General features: G+C 49.3%; 1 protein-coding gene across 2 annotated transcripts in view; it reads left to right on the forward strand.

Moving 5' to 3' along the window:
• KCNB1 (potassium voltage-gated channel subfamily B member 1) overlaps positions 1-15,744 on the forward strand; it is a 103,143-nt gene extending 87,399 nt beyond the window's left edge. The window contains exons 3-4 of one of the 2 annotated variants that reach the window (XR_006775203.2): positions 5,085-12,564; positions 13,123-15,744. Coding sequence is in view for 1 of the 2 variants with exons in the window: in XM_045771547.2 (XP_045627503.1) it covers positions 5,085-7,094 (2,010 nt within the window). In the remaining variant the exon portion in view is untranslated. Of the gene's footprint in view, positions 1-5,084 lie in introns of both variants that reach the window. The other variant, XM_045771547.2, reaches the window with a different exon arrangement.
• The last annotated feature ends 9,502 nt before the right edge of the window (positions 15,745-25,246 follow it).

Below are 25,246 nucleotides of genomic sequence, written 5' to 3' on the forward strand. Positions count from 1 at the left end.
TTGCCAAGTTGTGCGACCATCACCCTCAATCAGCCTTAGAACACTTCCATAACCCAGTGAGAGCCCTCGTAACCATTAGCAACTGCTAATCCATATTCCCACCCTGGCGGCCGCTCTTCTGCTTTTTATCTCTAAGGGTTTGCCTTATCTGGACACTTTGTGTAGATGGAATCCTACAGGATGTGGCCTTTCGTGTCTGGATTCTTCGCATCATGTTTCAAGGTTCATCCGTGTTGTAGCGTGTGTCTGTCCTCCGTCCCTTTTTATGGACAAGTCATATTCCCTTCTATGGAAATACCAGTTTCTCCAGTCATCAGCTGATGGACATTTGGGTTGATTCCCCTTTTTTATTTATGGATAATGCTGCTGTGAACGTGCTTGTGCATGAAGAGCAATTTCCAAACAAAGTACACTTATCACAACGAGCACCGAGTAACGTATAGAACTGTTGAATTACTACACCGTATGCTGAAACTAATATAACACTGTAGGTTAACTCTACTGGAATTGAAATTAAAATTTAAAAACAATTTATGACACTTGTTTCTCTCTCACACACACACACACACACACACACAGGCAGTTTCCAAGCCCTGAACATCTCTCCGCTTGCTAGAGCTCCTGGTGTCCCTGGACGGGTTTGACCCCAGTGGACTATGTACTGATGAATGAGTCCCTTCCCTTCTCTGCTCGTGTCTCCCCATCTTTCCAGACAGGAGCCCGTGCCCTTTTATGCACAGATATTCTGTGCCTTGTTCACATTCCTGGAAGAGCAGGGGAGTGTGTGGAGGAAATGATAAACAGTTTGTATTTATAGCTGCTGGAGCCAAAGGTGGGCATCCCCGTGATCAACCACCAGAGCCACCGATTAGGAGGGGGGCCTGGCTCCAGCAGCCCTGGATCCCACTCTGGGGACTCCCACCTGCTGCTCTCTTTCCCCCGACGACCAAAGCTTCTGCCCCATTTGGTGCAGACAGGTGGGTTCCAGGATCCAGAATCTCCTCCCAGGGAGGGAATTTAAGGACTGCCTCCAAGTCCCTCATCCTGGCGTTTGCCTTTGCTCCCCGGGTTCCTGGAGTCCTTCCCAAACCCGATTGGGCTCAGATCCCAGGAAAGCAAAGCTGGAAATGCAGAGGCCCAGACAGGGATTTGAACAAGGGCTGGGAGGACTCCGGGTACTGGCCGGTTCCCCCACCCCTGGGGTCCATCCCAGAGACCAGGTTGAAACTGTTCCTTTGGTTTCAGGCAGTTTGCAGGACATCTGCTGCCTTAGCAGGCACTGGGGCCCGCAGACCTCAGCAACCACTCCAGGGGCTGGGAGGGGGCGTGATGATCAATTACCTGATCAAAATTTAATAACGTCACGGATATTAAGTCGCTGTTACGTGGCAAGTGCTCAATTACTTCCATCTGCATTCTAGAGATAAAAATGGAGAAACGGAGGCTCAGAGAGGGGAGACGATTTGTCCAAAGCCACACAGCCGGGGATAATGGTGTCAGGACTCAAACCCAGATCCGAAACCAGCTCATCAATAAGCAGAAGGCTGCAGTGTAAGAACAGCAGTAAGAGCTGATCCAAGGGCCTCATGAATTCATGAGCTCTCATTGCAGCCTTGACTGGACACCTTCACCAGCAACTGCCCCTGGCTCCAAGTCTTACAGATAAGGAAACCGAGGCACAGAGGGTTGAACTCTCATTTGGAAGTTCCCCAGCCAGGAAGTATGGCCCTGATTCTAAAGGCTTCAGTGGGCCTAGGAAAGAAGATGATCTCGGGAGCAGGGCCAGGACCAGGACCAGGTGCAGAGGGGTGCCTGCTTGCAGGGCAGGAGGCCTGAGGAGCCCTGAGCCTCCCGACATGACCCTGAGCAGCAGACCGCCCTGCCCCAGGAGCCAGGGAGGCCTCTGCCCCCTTTTCTTCTTTTCTAGGCATCCTGGGTTGAGAGGAGGGCAGGGCAGGGCACATTCTCAGGTACAAAGGTGGTGCCTGCCTTAGAACAACAGGCCCTAAGGACTGCACATAATATGTACATAAAGGAGCTGGGTGCATAATTCATGCATCTGTCAGCAGAACATCAATTATGTGGGCCTTCCCTAGGGTTGGCTGGAGGTTAGAAACTGGAGCGAGCTTCCCTTGCCAGCCTGGGGCGGGGGATGGGACCTCCCAGCTCTTAAAGGAACAGGCTCCCCAGGAAACTGCTCCTTCTCCCGTAGGCTTCCTCCTGGCAGGGGCGGGGGGGGGGGGGGGGGGGGAGGGGGTCAGTGCCCACCTAGAGCAGCAACCTGCAGGGCTCAGCCCAAGGCCCCAGCTCACTGCCCCAGAAAATCAGACCCACTCTGTGTCTAGCCTGTGCTGGTAACCCTCTGTGGATAATCTCCTCCTCCCCCACTCCATAATTCATGAGGGGCTGGCTACCGGTATACTCCAGGGTTTCTCAGCCTTGCTGCTACTGACATTTTGAGCCAGATCATTCTCCGTTGCAGGGCTGTCCTGTGCAGGGCAGGACTTTCAGCAGCATCCCTGACCTCCACCCACTGGCTGCCAGGAGCGTCCCGCCCCCAAGTCATGACAACCAAAAATTTCTGGGGCGTTTGTCCCCAGTTATGAATGACTGGAATATCCACATTTCGCAAGTAAGGAAACTGAGGCAAGGAACGTTTCAATGCCAAGGCCATCCGGCCAGTGAATGGCAGAACTGGATTCTACCTCTAGAGCCCACGCTCTTTTTTTTTTTTTTAAGATTTTATTTATTTATTCGACAGAGACAGAGACAGCCAGCGAGAGAGGGAACACAAGCAGGAGGAGTGGGAGAGGAAGAAGCAGGCTCATAGCGGAGGAGCCTGACGTGGGGCTCGATCCCATAACGCCGGGATCACGCCCTGAGCCGAAGGCAGACGCTCAACCGCTGTGCCACCCAGGCGCCCCGACCACGCTCTTAACTCAGAGCAGGAGTTCCCACAGTCTGCTGCCAGAGAGTTCCATTCCAATAAGCACGTGTTTATTTCAATGAAGGTTTAACGCATCTTTCCACAGCACACAAAACCAGCATCTTTGCCAATGTCGTTTCTTAGGATGAGGCTGAAACAGAACAGAGAAGGTGAGCAGTGTGTGTTGTTGTCCTTTTGCTACCGAGGGAAGAGTAGTACAAGCAGCAAAAGAACACATACGATAGGATGTCAGTCCTGAGCGAGACGAAATAGCGATTTGTTAGGGACATAGGTCTCTGTATTAAAAACTCTCCAGAAAAGAAAAGGGATGAGAAGAAATGGTGGTTGCCCCCGGGGTGGAGAAGGACACGCAGGAAACGTCGGCATTACTGTCACATACTGTTTCTTCACCTGGATCGTGGGTTCACAGGCGTTCACTTGATTATGGTTGTAAATATACACAAATTTGATCTACTCTATATGTATCGGATATTTCCTTTTAAAAACTGATTACAGAATCTTACTTTTTCAATGAGTGCACATCAAGAATTGAAGCTCAAAAGCTTGTATTTAAAAGACACAGGAGACGTTGGACACAAGTACAGCAAAACAAAAAAACCTGGGAAGTTGGTGGAGCAGCTGAAGTCAGGGAACCACATGACACCCCATCTCATCATCTGAGCTGGCTGAGAAAGACACCAGAGCTTTCTTGCCGCTAATGGTGTCCCCAGTGCCTAGCAAAGTGCCTCACGCATAATACATGAGCAGTAAAAAGTAGCCAAGTATTTTAAGACTGAATTTTGGTCCTGTCCCTTCCACTTGTTGCTCTGAACTTGAGCAATAGTAAACAAGGACTTGAGGGCCCCTGCCCTGGGCTAGGTGCTAGCGGTGCAGAGATAAGGCTCAGAACCCATCCCTGTTCCCCAAAAGCTCATAGATTCTGGGCAGTGGGGCGCCTGGGTGGCACAGCAGTTAAGCGTCTGCCTTCGGCTCAGGGCGTGATCCTGGCGTTATGGGATCGAGCCCCACATCAGGCTCCTCTGCTGTGAGCCTGCTTCTTCCTCTCCCACTCCTCCTGCTTGTGTTCCCTCTCTCACTGGCTGTCTCTATCTCTGTTGAATAAATAAATAAAATCTTAAAAAAAAAAGATTCTGGGCAGTGACACACACACACACACACACACACACACTTCTGTAATGGGATGTGTCTAAAAGTACCCAAGGTATGACAAAATGATGAGGGAGCCCGAAGGATGGAGCAGCCAGCCCCTCCAGGGATGAGCTCTGCAGGGAGGGGCCCCGTGGGCTGGGTTTTAAAAGATGGATTGAAGTTCACGGAACAGAGAAAAAGAGACACAACCATTCAGGAGGGACCAACAGCCACGTGTGGCCAGAGAAGTGGGACGTTTGGGAACCTGTGGCAGGAGAGGCCCAAAGAGAGGGGTCAGAGTAAAAATGTAGGCTGACAACCCTGTGTGGTGAGTGGGGATTCACTGCAGAAAACGGAAGCCTGTCATACTCACCTGGACAGCAAGGGCACTGGCTGAGGGATGTAGCAGGCCGTTTCGGGACAGGGCGGGAAGCAAAGACCAACCGGACCACTTGGATGCTGGGTGGGCTAGGCTGACGGGGGGTGTGGGCTGAGAGACCTCCCCCATGAGGACAGCTGGCTGGGCGCTGCTGGAAGCTGTCCTGAACGCCTTGTGCCTGTTAACGCATTTACCCCTCGCAGCAGCTCTCGGAGGTAGACACTGCTACTCACCATCCCATTTTGCAGATGAAGAAAATGAGGCTTAAACAACTGGCTCAAGGTAAGGAAGCAGCAGAGCTGGGATGCAAACCCAAAACAGCCTGACCCCAGAGCCCAAGCTCTAAATTGCCGCCCCTACACCCTCTTTCAGATCTCCTGTGTCCTCAGAGCCGACACCCCAGGCTGGAATAATTCACTTTAAACCATTGCAGTCCCTGGGCTCTGGCTTGTACATCTGCACAATAAATGGATTTGAATAAATGATCTTTCTAGCTCAAACACCCAGGCCTTAAGTGACTAGTGAGATGTGAAAATGCTCTCGCACGTTGAGGCGTATCCCGCAGACGCAGGGTGTTGGGATGAATGTCCTATTGGTGGTTGGTAACTAAATCCCACTCTCTTCTTGCAGATCCTTGCCATAATTTCCATCATGTTCATCGTCCTCTCCACCATTGCCCTGTCACTCAACACACTGCCCGAGCTGCAGAGCCTTGACGAGTTCGGCCAGACCACAGACAACCCCCAGCTGGCCCACGTGGAGGCCGTGTGCATTGCGTGGTTCACCATGGAGTACCTGCTGCGGTTCCTCTCCTCACCCAAGAAGTGGAAGTTCTTCAAGGGCCCGCTCAATGCCATTGACTTGTTGGCCATCTTGCCGTACTATGTCACCATCTTCCTCACCGAATCCAACAAGAGCGTGCTGCAGTTCCAGAACGTCCGCCGCGTGGTGCAGATCTTCCGCATCATGCGTATCCTCCGCATCCTTAAGCTCGCACGCCACTCCACGGGCCTCCAGTCCTTGGGCTTCACCCTGCGGAGGAGCTACAATGAGCTGGGCTTGCTCATCCTCTTCCTCGCCATGGGCATCATGATTTTCTCCAGCCTTGTCTTCTTTGCTGAGAAGGATGAGGATGACACCAAGTTCAAAAGCATCCCAGCCTCTTTCTGGTGGGCCACCATCACCATGACGACCGTCGGGTATGGAGACATCTACCCCAAGACTCTCCTGGGCAAGATTGTCGGGGGGCTCTGCTGTATCGCAGGGGTCCTGGTGATTGCTCTTCCCATCCCCATCATTGTCAATAACTTCTCTGAGTTCTACAAGGAACAGAAGAGGCAGGAGAAAGCAATCAAACGGAGAGAGGCTCTGGAGAGAGCCAAGAGGAATGGTAGCATCGTATCCATGAACATGAAAGATGCTTTTGCCCGGAGCATCGAGATGATGGACATCGTGGTTGAGAAAAATGGAGAAAATATGGGTAAGAAGGAGAAAGTGCAAGATAATCACTTGTCTCCCAACAAATGGAAATGGACAAAAAGGACACTGTCTGAAACTAGCTCAAGTAAGTCCTTTGAAACCAAGGAGCAGGGATCCCCTGAGAAGGCCAGATCATCTTCTAGTCCTCAGCACCTGAACGTCCAGCAGTTGGAAGACATGTACAATAAGATGGCCAAGACCCAATCTCAGCCCATCCTCAATACCAAGGAGTCAACAACACAGAGCAAACCAAAGGAAGAACTTGAAATGGAGAGTATCCCCAGCCCTGTAGCCCCTCTGCCCACGCGTACAGAAGGGGTTATCGACATGCGAAGCATGTCGAGCATTGATAGCTTCATTAGCTGTGCCACAGACTTCCCCGAAGCCACCAGATTCTCCCACAGCCCTTTGGCATCACTTCCCAGCAAGACTGGGGGCACCATGGCCCCAGAGATGGGCTGGCGGGGAGCTCTGGGTGCCAGTGGTGGTAGATTTGTGGAGGCCAACCCCACCCCTGATGCCAGCCATCGCTCTACCTTCTTCATTGAGAGCCCCAAGAGTTCTCTGAAGACGAACAACCCCTTGAAGCTCCGAGCACTTAAAGTCAACTTCATGGAGGGGGATCCCAGTCCACTTGTCCCCGTTCTGGGGATGTACCATGACCCTCTTAGGAACCGGGGGGGCGCTGCAGCTGCTGTAGCTGGACTGGAGTGTGCCACACTCTTGGACAGGCCTGTACTGAGTCCAGAGTCCTCCATCTACACCACAGCAAGTGCTAGGACGCCCCCCCGATCGCCTGAGAAACACACAGCAATAGCATTCAACTTCGAAGCAGGCGTCCACCAGTACATTGACGCGGACACCGATGATGAGGGGCAGGTGCTCTACAGTGTAGATTCCAGCCCTCCCAAGAGCGTCCATGCGAGCACCAGTCCCAAGTTCAGCGTCGGGACAAGATCAGAGAAGAACCACTTTGAAAGCTCCCCCTTACCCACCTCCCCTAAGTTCTTAAGGCAGAACTGTATTTACTCAACAGAAGCATTGACTGGAAAAGGCCCCAGTGGCCAGGAAAAGTGCAAACTCGAGAACCACATCTCCCCCGACGTCCGCGTGTTGCCGGGAGGAGGAGCGCACGGAAGCACACGGGATCAGAGCATCTGAGCTACCCCACCTGCAACAGAGACTTGTGGCAAGACCTAAGAGGCGTGCTGTTCAGCTTCCCTGCCGCAGAGCTTTTCCGCACGAACTCAGAAAGTCTCTGCAAAGCCCCCAGACAGAAGCGAAACTCCAGGGAGGCTCTGTAGGGCCTTGAGAGCCATGACAGTTCCGACAGAATAAAGTCGGCCAAGCCACAGGATATGGCGTCTCCTTGTACCAAGTCCACTGCCCTCTTTGAGAGATGACATGGGCAGAACTCACAGCCACCACTACCATATGCTGAACCTAACCAAGGCCGCCTACTCCCCACTTGTCTGTCATGGCTCTCCATCACAGCCTCGGGGGGCAGCATCTCCATGCCTCCTGGCTTCAGCTGGAGAAGGATGCCGGAACGAGCGGCTGGGTTGACCAATTTGGTTTTGGGTGTTACCTGGCCACCTCTAGGAACTCCTGTCCATCACCTCCTGGATGGATCCCACTGTTAGAAGGCTACAGAGGATACTCGTGTCATGGGGAAATTTCCACGCCATCGGCCACGATCCCAGCGCAAAACCCTTACTCAAATGTCTTCATTGACTTCAGTGTTCCGTAGTAGCTGAGATTTTATTTTGAGATATCATCAGGGTGAGTTGCACCACTTGTACTTGATTCTAATTGCCCCCTGGCAATCTGGGAAGGGTTCAGACGGCAGGCACTCAGCCAACAGTATGAACTGTGAGCATTGCTTTAGGGTCATTAGAAGGAAAACACTTTCTGTACATCACTAGTGTAGACTCAAAAGATATGCAAGTGTCAAATATGCAAAAGAAATAGCTTATTCAAAGAGACTGTATGTTACCGAAGAACAGAATAAAATCTGATTTTTTTTTTACCTGCAAACATGAAAGGAAAAAAAAAATCCCCAATTGAAATGCCCAATTCAGACTTTTGACTACTTCCTGCTGCAGCAGGGAAAGCATCTACTATAATAGAAATTCTTTTTTGTTTCCTGTGGTATTCAAGTTTAAAAAAAAAAAAGTTAAAATAAAAAGCACTTTATGTTTTTCAAAAATAGGTTCTACCAGGGACAGTGTCAACATCTTGCACTTTAAAACAAGCACTATTTCCCGTGGGCCACGTTTTGGGACTATAGGTGGGTTGTTGGTACGTGCCTGTGTCCGGCCACGGTGGGGGACACTGTGCTGGCCTTGCTGTCTGCCATGTCAAAGTCTGTGGGCTCTTTCCCTGCCCCTCTGACGCTTCCCGTTAGCCCCCTTGCAAGGAAGGGTACTTGAGCCCTTGAGGGGGGCCTCCTACAGAGTCACGTGTACCGGAAGCATGCACATCTCCGAAGAATACAGTAGACGGTGGGCATTGGGTGTTTACTCTGTTCTCTTTCTTGTCAACCAGCTGTTGGTGTGTTTTCAGTGTCACTGTCTGTACTGAAACTCAGCTCTCCTTCCTGCAGCCATCAATGCAGCCAGTACAGACAAAAGCAATAACCATTTGTGTGCACTGTGAGCGGTTCTGGTGTATTTCTTGGTGTCGGTCTTCCTGTCCTAGTTTGACGACCTGGCGTTGGCCTGCCTGAGTTGGGTCCAACAGGATGGTGGTGTTGGCCACTCCACGGTTCAGAAACATTGGGTCGAGCCACTGGTGAGCATGATGCCATGCTGTTGGCCTATCTGTCCGTAAAGATGACATGTCGTTGATCTGCCTGTCTTTAGTACGATGGACCGATGTCGTTCTCTTAATACAGCGTTGATGGATGATGTCCCAAGTACAGTAGTGTAGGTCTGCCAACCCACAATCCAGTGACAGGCGTACGTCTTCCTGATGGAACAAACACAGCACGGTTCGCCTGTCCTTCATACAAGGTGTTACTGGTCTGCCTGTTAGTATAACGGCACGATCCATCTGTCAGTTCACAAATATCATGGAGTCGTTCCACCTGCCCTCCGTGCGGTGGCGTGAGGTTGGACCACCTGTCACAGGTGTGATGACATGGAGTCATTCCACCGCCCTTACACACACCTGTTCTCTGCCGATCCGTACCTGGTTCATACTGCCTCTCAGCGTCTCCGAGGACTGTGGATCCCTCCAAGAGGGTGCAGTCCTGTGCTTTGCCGTGTTACCTAACAAAACAATGCCGAAGTATCTTGACGCTCCGAGGTACCTTCAGAGCACCATGGCAGCAACAGCCAAGGGGCAGGGAAAGTGTGAGGTCATCCTGTGCTGGCGGCACACCAGAGGAGGCCGCAGCGGCCCGAGCGCTTTGCGGGGCGCACAGTGCGGGCTGGGGGCCTCCTGAGGAGCGGCCGCCGGACAGTCGTCCCCGGGCCATGTCAGCTCACGTGTCTCTTCCTTGTTTTTATCACCATTTCCGTCGGCCGTCAGCACAAACGTGAAAATTCAGGGAAAACAAACACATGCTTTTTGATAAAAGTAAATAGTTGTGATTTCCAATTCAGATATTTTTAGAGCTGATGCTATCTGTAAAAATTAATAACAATAATAATAGAGTCTATTTTACATATCAGGAAAGTGAACATGTTTAAATATAGCCATATATAGCGAGAAGGAACTTACCACCCCTTCTTCAAATCAAGGCATTTCGTTTGTTGGTTGAAGCAGATGAGAAGTATACAGATTCGATATGACTTCTTTCTTTCTTTCCTTCTTTCTTTAATAACCAATTGGTGCAACTCTCCTTGTAACCAAAGGCCCTTTCTGCCTTGTGTGGTCACACAGGACCTGGCCCTCCCTTCCCCGTGTAGTTCGTCTGACCTTAAAGTAGCATTTTATTGAGTCACTTTTGAAGGACGAATTCAGAAGTATCATTAAGAACTTACCTTTTCAGGCTTACTGGCCAGAGTCCTATAGAGTTCTTATAGAAACAGAATAATGGAAACTCAGCATATACTATGCTTAGAAAGTATTGCATTCTGTTTTGGTTTTTTCTTTTACTTGTGTGTGTATTGTGGGGATATAGCTTTTATCCTGTGCCCGGCTCGAAATAGAGTATTGGAAGTTTTCCCAGGCCCCACCTGCCAAAAAGGAACATTCCCCGATTTTGAATACGTGTCCACCCCCACCTGTACCTGTGTACATGCACTGGGAAATCTACCTAAGAGTCTCCACTGAGAAGCTGACCTTGACAGACAGGTCCTCAGAGAGGAGAGGAAAGCATGGTTTGAAGGTGAATACCATTTTAACTCGGTGATCCGTGTCCCACCCATTCCTGAACCAATGAAAATGGGAAACCCAAGTCAACCCAAAGAAACCAAACTAGGGGCTGGAGCAGGTGAATGCCTGGTCCCTTTGGTGAATTCGGGGAAACTCGTTGAGAACCCAGCGGACCTTGGCTTCCAACTTCCACCATTATCAGTAAGGGCTAGGGACCAGGTCCCCGTGTGATCGGGGGGCAGTCTGCGACCCGCGGAGAGAGGTGGGCGAGCTCTGGAGGAGTCGGCTTTTTCACCTTTTTTTATCTTTGGGTAAAGAAAAACAACAGGACTTTGGGGCAGTAGATTTCTCTGTGCCTTCTTTAGGAAATTTTATCTTAAGCACACTTAATGGGGAAAGAAAGAAAAGAGGACAGAACATGTGTCTTCGTGAAGTCCCTTTCTCTAAAAGCACTGGGGATCAAGAAGGAAGAAGACTGGGGAAACAGCAAAATCCTGAGGAGGCCATCCCTTCCCACTCTCCCAGCTTGCCCCCGAGCAGTGCTGGTGAGGACAAACTTTGCCAAACTGATTCCCAGCTCTCCTCCACCACGTCCTGGTGACTGTAGCTTCACCCCTGCCCTTTCTCCTAATAAGACCCGCTCTTCCGAGGAGAAAACAACAACAACAGCAACAACAGTATTCTGTAAAACTGTGATGTAGTGATGTTTGTAACTATTGTACATTTCTGTCTCGCTCCAAGTCACGGCTGGAGTGTCTCGTCCATGGACAAGGGGAAATGGAAACTTCACCACGGGCAAGGGTTCACTAAAGCCAGGTCTCTCTCTCTCTCTCTCTCTCTCTTTATCCCCCCCCTCCCCCGCCAACCTTTCCTTATTTCTTTGCCAACTAATCCCAAGTAACATAAGCCTGGGCTTCAGCCTCCAGCCAGGTGATTTTGAATCCAAAGAGATTGATGTGAAATGCCTCTAGGGCATGATCCTTTGGGAGAGGGCTTTTCCAGTGGCAGGAGGAAGAGGGGGTCACCTCTGCAGCCCCCCCACAGGACAGGGGAGAGCCTCCAGCCCTGAGGTCAAGTGTACCCGTTGCTGGTTTCTCACTGCTTATATGACAGCATGCAAATGCTTTCACTCAGCTGGTGGGGGGGGGGGGGTTGGTGACCCAAACCAGCCTGGCTATGCCCCCAAATAAAAATTACCTCTGCATTTTCTGTTGCCACGTTTCTGGCTCTAGAAGTATCTGATGCAGGGCTGCATCGTAGGATATCCACGTATCTGAGAGGAGTCTATTTTTCTGTTCAGATCAAAAGAATATAGGTCTATGTATGTTGTTAACAAATTTGTAATAGGGCCATTCGGTCTCATCGCTTCTTTTGTAATATAGAATAACATCGTAGGAGTTTTACGGTTGGTCATTATCCTAGCTGATCTTTTCTGGTCTTTTTCATTTCCTCCCATTGCCCCTCAGCCTCTCTTTCTTCCTTTTGGACCTGACTTTCGGGGGGTGGGGAAAGACTTCGGGCTCTGACTTCCTTGTGCAGGCATTTCCGAACACTTGGCCTAGAGTCTGTGGACACCGTTACTTTCCTCGTTCTGTCTGTGTGTTTCTCCTATGTATTGTTCTTAAGATTCCAGGGCACGGATGCGGGAGTGAGACCAAGGGGAAGCAGGGCTACGGATGGCCCTCAAAATCAGGATGGCACGTGGGCTCGTTAAGCTCCTCCTCCCCCACCCTGCTGGCATGTTGAAGAGACTGAATTTTCTCAGCCCCCGAGATCTGGGGACCGCAAATCCCACGCAAGCAATTTCCCACTGAGGTCCAGAACAAGCCCCTCTTGGCTGGCCTGTTGCCATGTCCAGTGACCCGTTCCCCTGTAACATCAATTGGATCCAAAGGCCAGAGCATCTTCAGGTTCTTGCAAACCTCAGAGAATGTGCTGGGCCTCAGATCTCATCAACTTCTTACCGGTTCCTCATTTTAATCCCTTTGTAACATCCTCACCAGAAAAAAACACAGTAGACAAGCTTGCAGCCAAACCCTGAGAAGACGTGTCCCCAAGAATCTGCCATCTCATCTCCCCTTCCCTTCCCAGCTGCCTGGTTTCATGGCATCAGAGACTCGTGGCAAGGGCGAAGGTGTTTTTCCAGCTTACACTTATCCAGACCCTGGGGAGTTTCTGGACTGTCCTGATTAATTTCACCAGGCAGCTTCCAGCCTCAGGTGGGCAGAGGACATCTCACGAAGCAGGATCTTCAGCAGAAAGTGATTCTCCACTCTTCAACTCATGCAGGAAGATGAAGAAAGGCCAGGTGATCTCCGACTTGCATTCATTTTTAGGTGTTCATACCCCAATGCCTCACTGTCAGGTTCAGGAGAAATTCTGGCCTCTGCCCAGATCAGAGTTCTGAGCTGAATCCAGACCGCCAGAGCGGTGAACCATCCCCTTGGATAAGCCCTAAGAGGAAACCAATCCAAGGACGAATGTATTATTCTGGACTGTGCCCCTCAGCAGAGTTTTCCCATCCCCCAATATTCCTGGTAATCTGGTTTGAACCAGAGCCAAATAAAACAGACCAGATTTTTAAAAACTTTTGCACAAGAACAAAACAAAATTGTCTCCCAGTAGTTTGCTAGGTTTGATGCCCAGGTAAGCACATAACTCTATCCTGTGGCTGATTTCATCTGGAGAGAGATTGGGAAGTTTGGGTTTCTATCCACTGCCCCTAGTTTTGTCTTAATCTGGAATTTCTCCTGAACATCCCCAAATGCCGACTTAAAGAAATGGATTCGGAAGGGGCTCTGGTGAATCCGGAGGTCCCTCGTCTTTTTTCCCCTCCAACTCTAACTCTCCATTCCTCTCTGCAAAGATCCTGAAGAGATCTTCTAAAGGCTGGCCAGGATGGAGAAGGGGGAAGTTCTGAAGAAGAAACCACATACCTGCAGGACCATTGTGAGTGAGTCTCTGAAAGCCTCTCTTGCTTTCAGTGGGAGGAACAAAGTGGTCAATTTCAGCTCAAATTAAGGAAGTGATTCTCATGGGCAGGGCTGCCTCACCAGGAAATTCGGTGCCATGTTGGGGGAAGGAGCTGCTTAAAAAGAGGCTAGATGATGCACGAAATGGGTGTTGCAGAGGGATCCGCACATTGCATGGCCACTGGACTGAACAACCAGGGAAATCTGCCTCCTCCTCCCCCAGGGAGGTGCGTATGTGGTTTGGACATCTGGGCACAGGCTCAAGGCTTTGAGGCAAAAGCAGGGAGCACAGTTAGCGGGAATCCAAATTCAAGGGGCTGGAGTTTTCCGCGAGGGGTGCCAGGGAGGGAAGTGGCAGCAGGAAACCCTGCTTTCCCAAACTCTGCTTCCTATCTCGGGCAAATTTAATGACCCTGCCGATCACTCATCTAACCCATTCCCAGTGCCCTAACAGGAACCACACTGGGTGGGATGAGGCTTATGCTACCCTCCCCAGACCAGCCACGGAACAGTTGCCTCTCTGGCTGGCCATCTCATGGTGCTTCAGCTCGTCTGCCCAGACCCTGTGCTCTCATAGGCCTGAGGCTTTCTGTACAAGAGATGCAATTATCTTTTATCCACTAGCCAGCCGTCGAACTGCCCAGGCAATAGCAAATGGCACCATTCCAAAAGGGCTTTTTTCCCCCCTTCTGGCAAATAAAACAGAAAAATCCCATTCAAGACATTTGAAAATCCCCACCCAATGAAGTAAGTCCAGAAGGACCAAAAGAGAGAGGCAGCTGTAACCCAATTTTGCAGCCAAACAGGGCTTCGGCTGCCCAGTCTCCCACATCCGTAGCCTCTTCCCGAGTGGGTCTGGATACTGCATTCTCCAAGGAGAACACTTGACACAAGAGGTTTTAAAATCCCCCTCCCCCTAATTGCATGTGGTGGGTTTGGAGGAGGTGGGGCTTCATCCTCAGGGCAACCCCAAGTCCAGGCAGTTGTAGGTGGTTTTATCAGAAAGTGAGGCAGGACGATAGGATTGCATGGATAGACTGAGCAGCTACTTTCCCCCCAAAACACAATGAAACAAAAATCCAGTTCCCAAGATTCCCCCTTCGAGGCTCTGTCCTGCAGAAATATCTCAAGTCAGTGGCTACAATGGCATGACAGTTCTGGAAAATGAAGGAAACTCCCAATTCTGTCTCATTAAGATGCTCTCGAGGGTCCTGCATGGATCATCCCACGCTTCTTGCCTCCCTGAGCTAATCCAGGTCTGGAAGACAAGGAGGGAAGCACAGGAGAAGATGCCCAAGAGATTCAGACTTCCCCCATGGCTTTGGCTTGTGGCGCCCTGGTCTTCACTAGGGTTTTGGGCTCTCCCTTAGATAGGTTTGACATCGAAGCTCCATGTGTCTAATGGGTGGGAAAGAGGAAGATCGGCAGCTGCTGGGCTGGGGGCAGCCGACCTGTTTGCTCTCCAGAACTATCCCGGCTTCAGTCCAAGGCCAAGGGCTGGGAACACCATTTTATGTGCCAGGAGCTCTGGGTTATCCCCCAGTGTATGCCTGTGGCACATAGTGCACACCCAACCTGTGTTCTTTTGAGTGAGTGAATGTGTAAATGATTGACTCTTGCCTGACTTGAGATATTGCTAACTGGGAAGGAAGGAGAAATGGGGAGTCCCTCCCATTAAAGCCTGGAATCCCCACTAATGCCATTTGGTCTTTGACTCAACTGGGGGCCAAGATGATGTCCAAACTTGATACTTGTCTGCCCTAAAGGCCACAGTCTTCTCAGAGCAACACTTCCGGGGGCCCCACAGGGCAGCCCCAGGCTCCTTCCTACTCTCCTATCCTGCATTTTCAGCCTCATATTCTAGTTTAGCTCACAAAGAAGGGATTTGCTGGGGGCAGGAATTTGGGAGCTGACATCTGGAAACTGGATTGCATTCCCTGAGCCATGGAATTCCAGCTGGAAAAGAGGGCCAATCTGCCCTCCAACTTTGAGAGCCAATGGGTCTTCCTTTTTTCTGAGCCCCAGTGCACCCCAAGGTAGCATGTGCCCCAATTCCATTAGCTCGAAGACCCTCTGTCTCTCCCAGGAACCATGGTGTGAGGTTGAGGCTTTTCTGCCAGCAAAGCCATTCTGATCACCCCCCCCCATGATGGGGGCCAAGCCAATCACATTAGCCATAAATGACCAATGTCCTTAGCCACTCTTTTCTCGGGGTCGCATTTGTGGGTCCTGTTCATCTCTGGTCAGTTGATGTCTCTAGTCCTTCCTGTAAAAGTGAAAATGAGCAGTGTGTGTGTGTGTGTGCACGTGCGCACACACACACACACACACACACACATACACACACAGAAACCAAACAACAAAAAAACCTGTGTCTTTTTATGCATGTGATGAGATGAAATTGTGACCTCCAGCTGCTGTCCTGTCTTGTAAAATATGTCCAAACGTTTAAGAATTTCTAAGCAAATGGTCCTTTAATGAAGTATGCACAGTTCAATAAAGAGGTATGGAGAAAACGAGCTTGGTGGAGTTTGTATTATTTTCTGGAGGGCACAGGGAGATGGGGATGTGAAGATCTGCAGGAGAGGCTGAATCGGGGACCTGGAGGGGCAACACTGGCTGCTTTTCTTCACCTGAAAGAGAGAGGACACGAAAATGTAATGGGCTTGTCACCCCAATATGCAAGCAGTGGTAACGCACCCCGTGCTGTGTTCACGGACCAAAGTCCAAACTCTGGTTATTTGGCTCTCATGTCAACTGTACCTGGGCATTCTTGGCCTCACTACCTCTCTCTCATCAAAATGTCTTATAGTGCGTACGAGAGTCACACTCAACTTTGGCGATCCACTCCCCTTCTCCGCGATATTGTTCTCCATAACACCCCCTCTGATACACTGTAGTTTATTTGCGTATTTTGTTTATTGTTGACCTCCCTTCAACAGAATGTAAATTCCTGCCTCCAAGAGAACAGAAATTCAAAAACTGGAAAGCAAAGAGAATAAAGACTGAAAAAAAAAAAAAAACCCAAAACCCCAGAACAGAATATCCAAGGACCATGTGTGTATCTGTCCGTCTGTGTGTTTTGCTTTGTTGCTTTTATTTATTTAACCTACACAAACAGTAATATACCATAAACCCGGCTCTGGAGATTATGTCATTTCATACATCTTGAAAATCATGCCGTATTTCCGTATTAATGCGCGGAGCGCTTCCTCACCCTCTCGGGAGCCTGTGTTGTGTTCTGTTGTACACAGTAATTGCTAGTCTACAGCTGAGCATTAAGGTTGCTTCCAAACTTTGTGATAACAAACAGTGCTGAAATGAATGGGCTGTCAGCGGTTCCTGTGGGCTCTGTCCCCAAAATAGATCTGGGATCTGCGCTGCTCGGCCCTGCACCGCCGCAGCTCGGGGCCACGCCGTCATCGTCTACTGCCTCATGACTGCAACGGGCTCCCTGCTTCCACCCTTGATCTCGTTCAAGCTCGTCTCAGCACAGTGGCCAGAGGGATCCTGTCAAACTGTCAGTCTGATCATGTCACTTCATTGTCAAAACGGTGCAAAAGACTTCTCATCACATTTTGAATAAAATCCAAAGTCCTTGGCGCTGTCTGCAAGGCCATACATCCCTGGCCCCACTTGTCTCTTTGATTTCACTTCCCCCTGCTCTCCCCCGTGGGTGCTTGGCTCCATCGTCACTGGCCTCCTTGCTGTTTCTCAAACATGCCTGAAGTGGACTCACCTAATGATGCTACCCCCTTCCAGCCCCCCTCCCTGACCCCTCAATCCTCCTGGATCTCCTGTCTTTTTACTCTTCCCTTCCCTCACTCCCCTTCAGACACATTGGCCAGCATTCAATTTTCCAGTACACCAAGCACACTTCCACCCCAGGGCCTTTGCACTGGCTGTCCCCTATACCTGGAACATCTTTTCCAGACTAGCCACATGGCTCATTCCCTCACCACCTTCAAGTGTCACCTTCTCAGCATTCCCTTTATCTGACAATCCTGGTTATAAAGGCAACCTCCCCTGCCCACACACACATACCTCTTACGATCTGTCCCCTTCTGCTTTATTGTTCTCCATAACACCATCTCTGACACACTACATTTTATTGTTTACCTCCTTCCAATAGATCATAAATTCCTCCTTTCAGCAGAGCATAAATTCAAAAACTTAAAAGCAAACAGAACAAAGACTGAAAGAAACAGAAGATCCAAGGACCGTGGGACAACTATAAAACGTGTGACATCTGCATAAAGGGAATACCAGAAAGAGAAGAGAGAAAGGAATGAAAAAATATTTGAAATGATAATGACTGAGAATTTCCAAAACTTAATATCAGACCAAACCACAGATCCAGGAAGCACCAAGAAGCATAAATTTCCCCAAAATAACTCCACCAGGCATGTCATTTTCAAACTAGAGAAAATCAAAGATAAGAAAAAAATCCTGAAAGAATCTAGAGGAAAAAAACCACCTCGCTTATAAAGGACCGAAGATAAGAATTACATCTGACTTCTCAGAAGCCACGCAAGCAGGAAGAGAGTGGAATGAAAGAAAAACCCACCAGCCTAGAATTCTATACCCTGCACGATTACCCCACAAGAGTGTGCGAGAAACAATGACTTTCTCAGACAAAAATGGAAGGAATTTGTTGCCAGTTGACCTGTCTTACAAGAAATGTGAAAAGAGTAACACGTCCTCGAGAGGAAGGCTGCCAATTAACAGATTAAAACATCCGACACTCGGGTGAGAAAAAGAAAAATGAAATTGGGTAGAGAGAGAGAAAGACGGGGCAAAAAATAGCACCCACCTTCACAAGGCTGGTGTAAAGATTAAACCAAATGATCCATACAAGGTGCCTTGGATAAGGCGGGCACAGGTAAGTGTTACACAAACATCGGCCATCGGCGTGTTTTCAGTGCTGGCTCAGGGGGCACATGTGGGTTAAAGACCCCAGGGCACTGCTCGCCTGAAGTTTGCAGCATTTCATAAACTGTGAGCTGGGTCCCACCCGTGCCAGGGTTCTCACACTTTGTATGCCCTAGACCCCGGGCAGTCTGATGAACCCCGTGGACACCTTCTCAGAGAAATGATTTAAAGTGCGTGAAATAAGATACACAGGTTTACAAGAGAAACCCGTTCTACTGAAATGCAGTTATCACAGTATTTTAACTACGTGATATGGTAACACACGTGCTGCTTTACTAACAAGATCTCACAGTGGGTCCAGTAATGACCAAAACGTTGAGGGAGGAAAGAGCATAAATGCTGTTTTAAGGTATCTGCAACAACACTACTGGAATACAAAATAAGCTATGATCGGTATGAGTGACAATGTCACAAGTACTGCGAATACTGTGATGATGGGTTGCCTGTGTTAGCGACTGATGGAAGTGTTACCGGTCAGCTGGAGGTCAGCGAAAATAAGGATAAGGAGTTTTGTCTCATGCAAGTTCACAGACCCAGATTACAAACCTGTGTTACAGGACTTCCCAATTTATTTCATGGGTCATGACTAGGACCTTTTATTTTTTATTTTTATTTTTTTAAGATTTTATTTATTTATTTGACAGAGATAGAGACAGCCAGCGAGAGAGGGAACACAAGCAGGGGGAGTGGGAGAGGAAGAAGCAGGCTCATAGCGGAGGAGCCTGATGTGGGGCTCGATCCCATAACGCCGGGATCACGCCCTGAGCCGAAGGCAGACGCTTAACCGCTGTGCCACCCAGGTGCCCCATGACTAGGACCTTTTAAATGAAAGAACAATTTGGCTAGAGTAGAATAGAATAGAATAGAATGCATTGCTCATAATGTGAGTACAGATTCATGCAATTTCCATTTCAATTGTGTGTGTTACAGGTCATGATGCAAAACGCACTTCTTCCTGCAATTCAGAAATAGCCGAGAAGCAATGACATGGGAGAGAGCAGGCCCAGCACAGCCACTACCACATTGCAGGTGCAAACACCCTTGTCCCTCTCTGCAGGCCCCATCTGCCCTCCTGCCCACGCACAAGTACACACACAGGCTCCAAAAAGGCTGTGTTGTCAGGAGTTGCCCAACTGTTTCCCCCCCTCCTCGGGGACAGGAGCAGGTGTGGTGATGCCCATGTCCTGAGCTCATTGCCTGTCTGGGGACATGCCCCTCCTGATGGCCACATGTCCCCAGAGCAAATATTAGGAGAGCTTTTGTGAGGAGCCAGCTGGCGGCGTGGCTGGAGGGGCCAGGCTGCAAAGGTCCAGGGCTAAATAAACTGCCCCAGAGGAGACACTACGGGGGGGTGAAGGCTGGCCGGGTCGTTTTGTGCTTTTTCTGGATGTGTGTGTTCTTCTTATTCCCAATCCTGCATCTGGAAGGACAGAGTTTGGGAGAGGACACTGCAATCAGAAAAAGAAAAATTTCTAAGGGAACCCGCTCTCTGGTCTCCCGAGCGGAAGGGAGTCTGACGCTCTCAAAAGGGAGATGCAGGAACAAAGGGCCCGCTGTCAGATGTGCTGGCAAATTCCCTCCTGCGCTAATAACCAGGAACTGGCTGGAGGAGAGAGATGGGCTTTGCGGGGGGCGGGGTTCGTCAGTCTAGTGGCGCCAAAGAGAACACTTGGGTCTGAAGCATCTGATTTCACATTCTGACTACAGCCCTGCTTTGCTGTGTGACCTAGGGCCAGTCCTTTTCCCTCTCTGGACCTTGGTTTTCTATTCTGTAAGATGGGAAACTAATAGCCTCCCCTTCAAGGGGCTGCTGGAGGGCTTGGAGGAAAAGACGTAAATTGCTTAGCCCAAAGCTTGGCATACAGTAAGCGCTCAATAATGGTAGCTCTGTTACTATCATTTTTATTGCCACTGGAACGTGTGGCCTACATCCATTCCTTAATGGAGATCTATCGTCTAGCCGAGCTCCTACCGATGCCAGAAATCACAGAGAACACGAAATCATACTAGTTAACACTTACTGAGCGTTTACTGCACGTCGGGTCCTGTTCCAAGCCCTCTACGCGATTTGTTAATTAATTCTTAACAACCCTATGAAATACAACCTATGAAATTATCATCATGGGGATCATCATAAAATTATCATCACCAACAACCCCGTGAAATGATCATCTTTATTTTACAGATGAGGAAATATGTCAGTTATCTATTGCTAAGTAACAAATTATCCCAGCACTTCGTGGCTCAAAACAACAATAAATATTTATTACCTCACACAGTTTCTGTGGCTCAGGAATTTGGGAGTGGCTTAGCTGCATGGCTGTGGAACGTACTCTCTGGTGAGATTGCAGTGAAGATGTCGTCCAGGACGACCTTCATCTGAAGGCTTGACAGGGCCGGAGGGCTGACTTCCAAGATGGCGCCCTCACATGGTTGGCAGGTTGATGCAGAGAGACTGGCAGGAAGCCTCAGTTCTTCACCGCCTCTGTGTGTCCATAGGGTTCCTTGAGTGTCCTCCCATACCACTGAGGTTTCCCCAGAGTGAACGATCCAACAGAAGCTACGATGTGTTTCCCCCCAGTTGTTTTATATTGACAAAACACACATCATGTAAATTTTACCATCCCCAGCCATTTTTTTTTAAAGACTTTATTTTTAAGTGATCTCTGCACCCAACATGGGGCTCGAACTCATGACCCTGAGATCAAGAGCCCCATGTTCCTCCGTCTGAGCCAGGCAGTCGCCCTCCCAACCATTTTTAAGTGCACAGTTCAGTAGCATTAATTATACTCACCACCATCCATCCCCGGAACTTTTTCATCTTGCAAAACTGAAACTCTAAACCCATTAGACAATAACTCCCCACTCTCCCTCCCCCAGCCCCTGGCAACCATCATTGTACTTTCTGTCTCAATGAGTTTGACTCCTCTAGGCACCTCCTATAAGTAGAATCATACAGCATTGGGGTTTTTTGTGTGGCTGACTTATTTTGCTCACCGTCATGTCCCCAAAGTTCTTCCATGTTGTCTCCTATGTCAGAATTCCCTTCCTTTTTAAGGCTGAATAATACTCCACTGTCGCAATGTGTTTTTATTATCCAGACTTGGAAGTCACGCACACTGCCACTTCTGCAATATCCTCTAGGCCACACAGGTCAGCCCTATTCCCTGTGGAAGGGGATGGCCCAAAGGAGTGAATACGAGGACATGAGAATCACTGGAAGCCATCTTGTAGGCCGGCCACTGCAGAACGGAAGCCCCAGAGGGTTAGTGGATTTACCCAAGGTCACACAACAGGCAAGTGACAGACCCTGGATTTGAACCCAGATCCCATGACACACATCGCTGTATAACCACTCTACAGTACTAACACCCCCAATCCACACCTCAACGTGGCTTCCACTTGGGGAAGGAAAAGGTCCCTGGGGGGGCAGAGACTGCCCGAGCCGAAGGTCAGGAAGCCTGGGCTAGAGTCTCAGTTCTGGAACTAATTCAGCACATGACCCCAGGCGAGGCCCTGCCCCCTCGAGGGCTCAGTTTTCCGAGCAGGGGCACAATAACTACTTCCTGAGTTGTTGAGGTGAATAAAGAAAATGAATATACTATATAAAGCTTATTCCACAGAGATATGTGAAAATAATACATCCCCTTCTTTTTGTTTTGTTTAATGGTTACTTATTTACTAGGTAATAATTTCACATGGTGTCAACTGGAAAGGTATGAAAGGGTAGGCAAGGAAAATCTCTCTCTCCCCCATCCGGTCACCACCCAGTTTCCCTTTCCAGAGACAGCTACTCCTACTAGTTTCTCGTTGAAATATCACATTGCTTTATTTTCTTAAATCAACCTAATTTCCAAGGACATGCTAAGCAGGAGGGAAGGTCAGCTCAGCCCCTCTTGGGTCCGGCGAGCCTGGGTCTCACCTGGCACCAAGGCACAGACAGTGGAGGGGGGCAGGGCCTTCTAGTTATCATTGATCTAACCACCTCGGTGACTTTGGAGATGTCCCTTGCCCCAGACATGTGGAATCCTTGGGGCTAAGGAGAGGAGCTGGGATTTGAACCCAAGTCCAGAGCCCAAGCTCTTAAGCCCTTCATTACCTCACAAAGTTCAGGGAGTCGGTCTTTTGCAGCGTTTGGGAGAATATCAAAATTGCAAGCACGCGACCGCCCAGAAATGGTGAATAGCATTGTCTGTCCCTGGAATAATATGCGTTACTTAAAAATGTAACTGTGGACAGTGTGGAGATGTTAAAAATTCTTAGGCTATAATGTAAATTTAAAAATAAATAAATTCTAGACACAGCTGAAGCGCTAGATCTTTTAGGGAGTTTTGCTGATCCCTCAAAGGCCGGATCAGGTGGGGGGGTTTCCTGGCCTCCCACAGCATCCTGAGCCTACACCGTTGCAGCCCTTGTGGCAGTAAGCTCCAACTTCCTGTGACTTCGGTGAGCTGGTTAACCCAGCAATGTGGGAGCAAGATGGCCTGGGTTCAAATCCTGACTCCTCTACCTTCGGGCTGTGTAACCCTGGGCGAGCTAGTTCACCTCTCTGCACTTCATGAACCGGCACTAGCAACAGCTAGTTCCAAGCACCGTGGTGTGAATTAATGTGTTGTATCTTGTAAAGTCCTTGTCATAGTCAATCCTGTGTGTTTGTTACTGCGGCTTGTCCCTCTCAGATCAGATCGTATGCGGTAAGATATAGGGTGACTGAGGATTGTTATTCTAGAGGGATGGACAATCAGGGAAGGCCTCCCAGAGGTGGTGATTGTGAGACAAGATCTGATTGACAGGAAAGAGCCGACCACACAAAGAGCTGGGAGAACAGCATTTTAGGCAGAGGGCACAACAAGTGCAAAGGCCCTGAGGCAGGAATACTCTCAGGAGGATTGGCTGGAGAGGGATATATGAGAAGAGAGGGAGGTAGGAAGGAGGTGGGAGAGGTCAGCTGGGGCCCATTACACAGCACCTTGTCAAGCAGGGTTACTTTGAGCAGTGGGCAACCACTGGGGGGTGGTTAAGCCAGGCAGCAACACAATCCTTGTATCCAGGAGCCTCCCACATAATAGGAGGGGTCCCAGCCTAAATCTACAGGCATTTGCTTATCCAAGGCAGCGCCTGGGCCCCGGGAGTCCCTACCATCCATCCTTGTCTTGACCTCCCTGCAAGCTAGACTCAAGGCCCCATCAATATAAATGAGGTCCTTTGCAGACTCGATTTCCAAATGAGTCCAGCCGTTCAAGATCTCTATTCCAGGAAATGTGAAATTTATGTAACGAAAATTAAAAGAGAAACTGGGGAAGTGGCTCCTTAAGTGCCTGCTTCCCAGCTACGTGAGCCAGGTCCGCGCATCTGGCAGGAGATGGGTGAAGGCACCACCTGGGGCTGCTGGGAGTCTGTGACCAGCCGGGAAGCAGGGAGTATGTCGGCTGCAGGCAAGGGGTGAAGCCTCCAGACCACTTCCTTCCCTCAAAAAAAAAAAAAAAAAAAAAAAAAAAGGCACGATAATGATAGCTCACGTTCACTGCTTCACACCAAGCCCTGTTCTCAGCACTTTGCTCACATTGGTTCTCACATTTAACCCTCACAACAACCTAATGGGATGGGCACTACTATTTTCCCCATTTTACAGATGGGGAGACAGGCTCATATTGGAGAAATGACTTGATCAAGGCCACAGAGCAAAATGGTAGCTAATTTGGGACCCAGGCCTTTTGTCTATTACTCCCACAGACCCTCTTGTCCAGAGCTCAGACAATGTGGAATGGAAGAAAGTCTCAGGAGTCAGAAAGACCTGGGTTCAAGTCCAAGCTCCACCTACCGAACTGCTGTGCGACCCTGAACAAGCCCTTTATCTCCTTGAGGCTATTTCTTTATAATCATAGCCCCTTTTCCACAGAGTTCTTCTCTGAATTAAAGGAGATAATGTACAAAGATGCCAAGCACAGGATTTCAGATATCTTCTCAAACTGGCTTAGTTAAAAATTTTTAAAAAGTAAACTCTTAGAACTAGAAAGTCTTAGGGTAATGGGTTCAGGTATGGCTGGATCTAGGGGCTCTAAAAATGTCATAGGGACTCAGTTTTTTATCTCTCTCCATGTACTGGATCCTCACTAAGAGCTCCAGCATTGTATCTTTCTTACAGCTAAACATTTTGGTGGAAAGAGTGCTCTTTTTTCCCAAAAAGGCAGCAAAAGAGCCAGAATTCACTCTGGAACAAAGTGCATGTTGTGCACATCCCATAATCAATCTCCATAGCCAGATGGATGGACTATGCCGAATGGCCACCCCTGAGCTAGGGGGAGGGGTGCAGAAAGCCCAAGTTGAACCACCGGACCGTGAGGGGGACAGGCCAGGTACCCTAAAGGAAAACTGGGGATGCCGTTACCAGAAAGACAAGGAATAGATGCCGGACCATTAGGAATGCCAGATGGTACTCCTGGCGCATAGTAGGCCCTAAATAAAGATACATTCCATCAAATGAGCAAATATCTCCACCAGAGGATGGTTGTAAGGACAAAAGGAAATAACATACACAAGTCCCTCGCCTGCAGGCAGCATTCGGCAGATCTTATCTCCGGGGAGCAAGAGGTGCTCGAACTGGGTTTGGATTCTGGTTATGTACTAATGAGCACAGATGCTGGAAGAAACTGGAAGGAAAGGTTTCCCTTGCCTCAGCCAGGCCTCCCTCACATTCATTTTCCATCCGTGGGGCAGAGGAAGGCCAGGACCAGGGTGAGGAGAGTGGCGCACTCACCGCAGCATGAAATGGGGAGGGGGCCCCAAAACACTTAGTAATCAAGATAAATCATATTTTTAAATTAGTTTCAGAGATAGAATTTAGTGATTCATCAGTTGCATATAACACCCAGTGCTCATTACATCAAGGGCCCTCCTTTTTTATTTTTAGATTTTATTTATTTATTTGAGAGAGAAAAAATGAGGGGGGGAAGGAGCAGAGGCAGAGGGAGAAGCAGACTCCCCACAGAGCAGGGAGCCCAATGCGGGGCTCGATCCCAGGACCCTGAGATCATGACCTGAGCCAAAGGCAGATGCTTAACAGACTGAGCCACCCAGGCACCCCTC

Source organism: Ursus americanus, chromosome 22 (genome assembly GCF_024610735.1).
Source record: "Ursus americanus isolate L20-20 chromosome 22, mUrsAme1.1.p, whole genome shotgun sequence".
In the NCBI taxonomy this organism is placed as follows: domain Eukaryota; kingdom Metazoa; phylum Chordata; class Mammalia; order Carnivora; family Ursidae; genus Ursus; species Ursus americanus.